Genomic DNA, 7,831 nt, shown 5'->3' with positions numbered 1-7,831 from the left:
GTGCTGACAGCTGCCAAAAAAAATTGCCTGATGTCACTCTGGACATCCAACCTTTCCCTCTGTACTTGGCACTGTTGAGCCCACACCCTGAATCCCATGTCCCATTCTGGGCTCCTCACTTCCACTCAGACACTGAGGCGCTTGAGCAAGTCCAGCAAACGCCGACAGAGCTGGTGAAGGGTCTGGAGCAGGTGTCTCATGAGGAGCAGCTGAGGGAGATGGAGGGGAGCAAAGGGGGCTCAGGGTGACCTTGTCCCTCCACAACCACCTGAAGGGAGGCTGCAGCCAGCTGGGGGGTGGTCTCTTCTCCCAGCAACAGGACAAGAGCAAATGGGCTCAAGCAGTGCCAGGGGAGGTTCAGGCTGGACATCAGGAGCAATTTCTCCATGGAAAGGGTTTCTGTGCATGGCAGTGCACTGCCCGGGCAGGGCGGGGGGAGTCACCACCCCGAGAAGGTGCTCAGGAAATGACTGGATGCGGCACTCACTGCCACGGTCTTGGGGACATGGTGGTGTTCAGTCATAGTTTGGACTCGATGGCCTCAGGGGTCGTTTCCAACCCAAATGATTCTGTAATTCTGTAACTCATCATTAATCATCTTATCGGTACTCCTTGAAGTCAATATGAACCTAACTTTCCAAGCAATTGGCTTTATTTGTACTGAATTACCACCTAGCGGACCGTGGAGCTTTTGTACACACGGGTGAATAAAAACAATTTATGTGGGGCTTTATTTATTTATGGACGTTTTTACCACGGCCCAACCCACCTCCCTTCACCGCCCCCGGGCCTCGCGCAGGCCTCTCCCTCTCCCCACCTCGGGGGGCGGAGTCACGCTAGCACCGACCAATCAGAGCCGCGACAGCCGGGCAGCGGGACGGGACTGGTGCAGGGGGCTGTCACTCACGTGACGTCACGGCCGGGATGAGCAGGCAGGCGGAGGTATGGCCGCGGCCCATGGGCTGCGTGCGTTCCCGCGGCCCGTGACAGCTGCCCTTCCCCTCTGAGGAGGCCCTGGAGCTGGGCCAGGGGGGCGGGGTGGGTGCGCTGCCGCTGTGCCATCCCAGGAGAGGTGTATCCATGGCTGGCGGGCGGCGGCAGCTCCGTGTGCGGGCCTCGGGCTGTCCCGCGTGTCCCCCGCCCGCCCCTGGGCGGCATCTGCCGCCTCCTCCGGGGGCTCTGGGGGCGGCACCTCGCTCGGCCTGTGCGGCGCCTCCGCGGAGCGCTGCCAGGGAGCGCCTTCGGGACACTGCAGTGGATAAAGCCGAGCTTCATCCCGGCCCCGGGGTGTCCTTTTTGCTCTCTGAAGCCGCCACAGGGGCACTTGTGCCGCCCCGTCCCCGTTCATTCCGCAGAACACGAGCAGGTCTTGTGTCTGGATCGGCTCCTCCGGCCGTGTGTGCTGATGGAGGCCCTGTGTCCTCCCGGAACTTCGGCTGAACGTGTGCTGCGTCCTGTCCCTGGGAAGGTTCAGTCCTTGCCTCTGTGCAGGCTGCTGCCTCACTCAGCGGTTACCACTGTGTGTTTTCAAGATGTTTGCTAGGCTGTGTCCTAGTGTCATATTCCTAGGGTTTAGGCAGCTAGTTAGGTCTGGGAAAGCTAGACATAGAAAGGGTCAGAATCATATCAGTTTATGCTTCATTTTCTAATGCACAACATAAGTGTGGAGTCGTGACTTGCCCATTATTGTATGGAAAATCTTTGAACCAGAGGTGCAGTTACTCATTTAGTACTCTTAAACAGAGGAAATAAAACAAGGCTTGCAATTTTGGTTTACTTCTTAATTGTCTGATTCTTCTTCATAATAATGTGTAGATGTGTAGACTGGGAACACCTCTTTTTTTTTTTTTCCAATAATACTGGGTTTTGTTTCATTTCTAGGTTAAAGTGAAAATACCTTTTGGGGACAAATACCTTGATGCTATCTTTTCTGTCCCAGAGAAGAAGCCAACATATGGAGTGGTTCTTACTCATGGAGCTGGAGGAGACATGAATTTCCCTCACTTAGTGTCCTTGGCAGCCTATCTTGCATCCCATGGAGTTCTGTGCCTGAGGTTTACTTGTAAAGGCCTTAATGTTGCCTACAGGACTAAGGCTTTCAAAGCAGTTGTGGTAAGGAGTGGGTCACCAAATTCGTAGACCAGAGCTTAGATCCATGGGTATTGTCTTGCAGGTTTCTTAAATTACAGCCAGAGATTAGTCAGGCAACAGAACAGTGGGAAAATTAAAACCAGTGTTGAGGTAAATGGAGCCCTGTGTGTGAACAGAAACAGTGGAAGCAGTTCTTAGATGGGCAACAGCTGGAACAGCTGCCACAAGTGTGCGGGTTTGAGTTCAGGGAGAAAGAAAAGCTTGACAAAACACAAGGGTGTTTCATGGGAAAACATACAGCTTGAAAAAAATGGAAGAATTTAGGATGGAAATGAGTTGGGTGATCTAGAAGGGCTTGGTGAGGGGAGGGAGATGAAAAGAGACAGCTTTGGAAGCAGTTCTGAGAGGAAGTTGATCTGAGAATTGTGCTGGGCCTTAGAGGGTTCTCAGGTGGGAGAAAGAGGCTTTTGGGGGAGTCAGGGACTGGGCCACAGCAGGATTTGAAGCAATAGAGGTTAGAATTAGCATATGACAGCCTTAGAACCAAAGTAATCTTTGATTCCAAAATCAGTTAAAAGTGTTATCTGCATGTGTTTATCTGTTTCTGCTGCTATCTTATTAAAGATGTCCTTAGGTACCTAAGTTTTGCTAAAATAAGCAGCCTTTTGTTGCAAGAGTATCAGCTTATCCTCCAGATCTGGAGCATGGGGGAAGGAGTGGAATTTTTTTCCTGATTATCTAGGGACTTTTAGTGGGGCATAGGAAGCACTTTGCATTGAGCATGAGGCATTTTTATGGAGGAACAAGTACAGTTCTAAAGGAGTTTTGTATGATGTAATTGTGATTATATGTGCATTAATTTGAAGTCAGACTTTGCTGTAGATCTCCATTCTTTTTGGAAGAAGTATAATGTTGTTAATGTGTTTATTTTAATACACTGCTATGTAAAGGTAATTTTAAGGCATCTGCTAAGATAGCATCTGATTAGTTATCTCCTAAAACCTGAAAATATGTTGCTGAATTTTATCTTTTCTGTTGAGCTGAACTGATTGTGTCACAAACTTGTGATTGGAAACACATAAGCTCAATGAAGGGCATTTTCCTGCTTTGCCTTTTGATGGGCCAAGAGTGTGCATGGGGTCTGTTACTGTAACTGAGTTGATACATAAGTAATCACTTATGTTTTGGTAATTGATAGGGCATCTGATATTTTAGACTTAATGAGAGCTAATGTGAAATTAATTATGTTTATGTTGTTGCTACAAAATGTTATGAAACCATTTGTGTGATAAAACCCAAGAGAGCACCTTGTCTATATCTGTTCTTTGTTTAATCTGCAGTGCTGAAAGACCTTCCCATTGTCTGTGTAGTAGCAACAAACAGAAGAGATTCCCAGCTGTCTTAATTCTGAATTGAAATGCTTCTCTTTCTCTTATTTCTTTAGGAATACTTAAAACTTTCTGATGATTATAAACTTTCTGGTGTTTTCCTTGCAGGTATTGTTTTTATTATCAATAATTTTCTCTCTTATACTGTCTCTAATAACAGCAATCAGTAAGTATTCTAAATCTGTCCCACTTTGGTGAGAAGTGAATGAGCCCTCCTTAGGATACCATAGATCTTACTACAGAGGAGGAAAGAAAGAGCAATAGATTGTGTTTTCCAGGTACTTAGGGAGAAAACTTCCTTGTCACTGAGAAATTAGAGGGCATGAGTTTTTTGATTATCCATGTGCACTTTATAACTCTTGCAGAATTCTGCTTACTGATACATGGAAACAGTTTTCCCAGAACAGATTTTGGTAATTAAAACCTAATGGTAGATAAAAAAAGTCAGCTATGTTATATGAAAAGGGAAATAGATGGGGTGATTAGGAATGTCTTGATAGGGGAAATTCTAAGTTTTCTCTTTAAGTGAAACCAAATCTGTGCTGCTGTAAGAATCAGCCACTTGTAACGCTCAGTTACAGTGCATTGTCAGCTCATCTGCCTCTTCTTTGAGGAGATACTTTGATGTTCCCTTGCTGTTACTGTCTGGCTTCATGTTACAACTTCACACTTTTTTCCCCTCCCTTCTACTTTTAGGCTGAAGTTCAAGGTGTGCATAAAGACTTGATTTTTTTTTTTTTTTTTGTGAGGAAAGTGAAATCAAGCACAGGATTTTGTTTTGAATTTGAGCAAATTGAGGTTGCATGAAAGTAACGATACAGGATAATACCATGGCAATCTCAAATTTCCAGGCTCTGGAGCATAGGATCAATCCCTCTCTTCCCTTGGCCCCAGGATGGGCTTTTGTTCCTTCCAGTATTACAAGGGATCCCTATCCCTTTATATTTTCTTTCTTTTCCCCTTCTTTTTTAAACAGGGATGTAAATATTACTACTAGACAAATATCTTAGCAGAAAATGTTGAAATTAAGAGTTAATATTTTTCATGGAGTAGAACATCCCTAGGATTTTGTACCATTGAAATACACTGGGTTGGCTTGGTTTTGGGAGTTACTAAATCAGAATGTGGATGAGGTGAGCAGACAGTACTTTTTTTCCTGTATTTCTGCATGGGAGAAAGGCCGTTCCATGGGCTCACGAGCTGCTGCCTCTGTGATACGTCAGCTGAGCCAGGATGAGGATGATGATGATGGTTTCATTCAAGGACTTGTGTGTTTGTCTTACCCATTGCATCGGCCAAAACTGCAGTCCAAGCTCCGGGATGAGGATTTATTACTGATCAGCTGTCCAGTGCTATTTGTCTCAGGATCAGCAGATGAGATGTGTGAAAAAGTGAGTACCCCTATAAATCCTGCTATGAAAGGGCAATGTGGAGGAGAAGCAGTGAGCCTCAGTGATGTCTGTATTTCACATGATTAACAGCCTTCCCTAAATAGGTGTCTTCTGAAGAAAGCCTTGGGCAGACAACTTGATCAGACACAAGGAAGCCTGGCAGTGCTTTCTTTTGCTGCTTAAAATTTAATGGCTCATGCTTCATCTTCCACTTTAGCAAGCTCATCTTTGGGCCACTGAAATACTACTGATTTTAATGGTGTTGGTAGGATTGTACAAATTAAAAGGGGCCTATGGAAGGAGGGAGTTATTTTTATTTTGTTTTAACCATTTCAAGTTACAAAACCTGCGCCATGTCACCAATTTCACACTGGTCACATTTTCATGGCAAATACTTCTAGCAAAGCAGTTCTACCCCCAAGTCAGGCTTCCGTGGTGGAAAGTGATATTGTGGCCAAAATATGTGGCTAATGCCCAGCAGATCCTTGGAGTGCCCTCTTAATGGGGAAATCTTTGAACTTCGTGAGCTGGTTCTTTGATCTGTTTGCTGAGAAATTTCAACAGTGTCAAAGCTTCAATTCCCTAAGGAATTACATTGCAACTCGGCCTCTGCAGAAAAGTCTGACTTCAATTCTATCATTTTATTGCCAGCACTACCCTCTGACAGTAAAAATGGATTCCTTTTAAGTTCTAATTTTCTGCTATTCTCTGTTTGAGTGAGGGGGAAGCTTTGAGCAAATCCCAGTATTTATTTCCTGAATAGAGAATACATCCCATTTCCCATCAAGGTGTTTTTCATGTGCACACAGATCCATTTGACTTTTAGGAGCTGCCTATTTTGCCTTACACAGGCAAAGCAAGGGACATCTAGGTGTTTCAGAGTTTGTAGCAGCCGATTCTTTAATCTTTGCCTTCCTATTTTCTCCACAGAAATTGCTAGAAGGTGTGGTGAGCAAAATGAAAGCCCCTAAAAAAATCCATTGGATTGATAAAGCAAACCATGGGATGGCAGTCAAAGGACGAACAACAAACGATGTCATGGAAGAAATAAATGCACAAGTTTTTTCTTGGCTTAGAGAGAATGTTCAACTGCAGCACAAATAATTTGCAGTGTTCAAGCAGTATCTTAATTTAGTTTTTTCTACATGTGGCAAATGAGGGGTTTGTTATATTTTAGAGGCATATTTTTAAAAAAACTGATCTTTTCAGAGGTCTTAAGTGCAAATGCAAATAAAGCTTTGTATGAACGAAAAAAATATACCAAACAATAAAGAACTACTTGGAGGACAGAAAATATATGTTTTGTTAAGCAAGTTACCCTTGTTCTCTGTGTTTCTATGCAAATAACCAAACACAACACTTGGGAATGCAGAGGATTAAGTAATGCTTTGGACTAATATTTGAAGTAATATACTGGAAAAAATCTACTTGGACAGCTTATCTTTAAGGTTCTTCAATTTCTGAGTATATTACTGATGCTGTACTCACTTGCAGTTAAAACCTACTGATTTGTGGGGTTCTCCCAGCACAGCCCCTGAGGCTGGTTAGCCTGGTGTATTACTTTGCCTTGGTGCTGTATCCTGGCCTTCCCAGATGCTTCCAGACCAGTGAGGCAGGGAGAAGAATCTCTCTGGTTGTTTGGAGTGTCTGCCACCTTATGGGGCCAGATTCTGCCTGTCTGGGGAGAAGGAGGAGGTAATGCAGGCACAACTGGGCATAAGGAGCAAAAAACACGGTTCAGTTTTGAGAAGTCCCATTCACCAATGTCCTTTGTGTAAAGGACTGATCACCGGGGCCCTCTGATAAATAAAAACTGATAGACAAATTGTGTTTAGTGATGGAGGAACTTCTGGAGCAGGAACCAGTTCTGCATCCATTGTTCTGGGGTTTTTAGGTTTTCTTCTGACCCAAGAGTTCAAGGCTGATGGTTTGAGTGGGTTTGAGGGAGTGTTTCTCCCTCTCCGACCTCTGAAGGTTTTAAGTCCAGCATGAAAATGATGTGGAGTCTCAAGGCCTTGGTTTTCATGGTTTCTTGTGTTGTTCATTAATTCTTATCTTGCAAGTTTCTGTGTGTCTGGCCAAGATGTTCACAGCAGCTTGGACATGATGTGACTCCTCCCGTGATGGGAGGTCACTGCTTTTATACAGATAACTACGTACCCATTATTTACCATTCCATACCAATACCTAGTAACTATACTAGAAGGGTCATTTCTACTTTGACCCAATCCTATCAAACTACCTTGTGCCCACGTCACTGCAGAAGATGGATGCCAAGGGAGAAGAAGAAGGACTCAGGGTGCCACCCTAATTCCAGCATCTTGTCACCTTGCACCTACATTCTAAAAATCCAAAACTACGAAATCTTCCACATGGTGATAAACTACACTACTGTCTGTTACACATTTGTGACTTGTAATTCTTCTCTGCTTGGAAGTTTTTCACATGGACCAAAATCAAAGACTGTGTCTTCCTGGGCTCTGCCAGGCAAAACCCCTGCACAGACCCCAGACCCTCTTTCTCGGGTCCCAGGCCTCTCTACCGAGGTCTGCCCTGGACTCCGACACATTGTGACATGTCACACCAGGCTTCTATCCAGAGGGCTCCAAAGAGGCAGGCCAGGTCTGCACCTCATTACCCATTAACAAGAGGAACTCAGGTCCCTCTCTGAGCTCTGACACTGGAGAGCAGATGAAACACTTTGTGTGTACTGGCAGCTGCAGCCTTTCTCATTATGGGCTGTGAGTAACCTGTTGGTATAACCAAGCTTACAGCTTGGTTTTCCTTCAGGTTAACAAGATTTATTATGAACCCCACAGCATTACTGAGATTCTCTCAGGAGAGGCAAAGTTATGGTCTGAAAAAAGATGCCTTTGGATGGGATAGATAGATGGACAGACAGAAAAGGGGGGAAGATGAGCAAATCTCATCTGCCCTTTTTTGCAGAACAATTTCATGTTG

At 44.6% G+C, this 7,831-nt stretch overlaps 1 protein-coding gene across 2 annotated transcripts; it reads left to right on the top strand.

Annotated features, from left to right (window-relative positions):
- The first annotated feature begins 875 nt into the window (after positions 1-875).
- On the top strand, positions 876-6,174 carry TEX30 (testis expressed 30). Of its 2 annotated transcripts, none has more exons than XM_083855199.1 (5): positions 876-942; positions 1,882-2,112; positions 3,536-3,587; positions 4,659-4,870; positions 5,801-6,174. In XM_083855199.1, the coding sequence occupies exons 1-5, from the start codon at positions 925-927 to the stop codon at positions 5,972-5,974; spliced, it is 687 nt and encodes a 228-aa protein (XP_083711325.1). In that variant the 5' UTR covers positions 876-924; the 3' UTR covers positions 5,975-6,174. The 2 variants fall into 2 exon arrangements, with proteins under 2 accessions (XP_083711325.1, XP_083711326.1); XM_083855200.1 differs by lacking the exon at positions 876-942 and adding an exon at positions 1,017-1,038.
- The last annotated feature ends 1,657 nt before the right edge of the window (positions 6,175-7,831 follow it).

The sequence above is a fragment of the Zosterops lateralis genome (genome assembly GCF_965231275.1).
Source record: "Zosterops lateralis genome assembly, chromosome: 2".
Taxonomy (NCBI): domain Eukaryota; kingdom Metazoa; phylum Chordata; class Aves; order Passeriformes; family Zosteropidae; genus Zosterops; species Zosterops lateralis.
This window is presented reverse-complemented; position numbering and strand designations above follow the sequence as displayed.

Coding starts and splice junctions, on each gene's coding strand:
- TEX30 (XM_083855199.1), top strand. Junction 3,588..4,658: donor TTCTGGTGTTTTCCTTGCAG/GTATTGTTTTTA, acceptor CATGGGAGAAAG/GCCGTTCCATGGGCTCACGA. Junction 4,871..5,800: donor CAGATGAGATGTGTGAAAAA/GTGAGTACCCCT, acceptor TTTTCTCCACAG/AAATTGCTAGAAGGTGTGGT.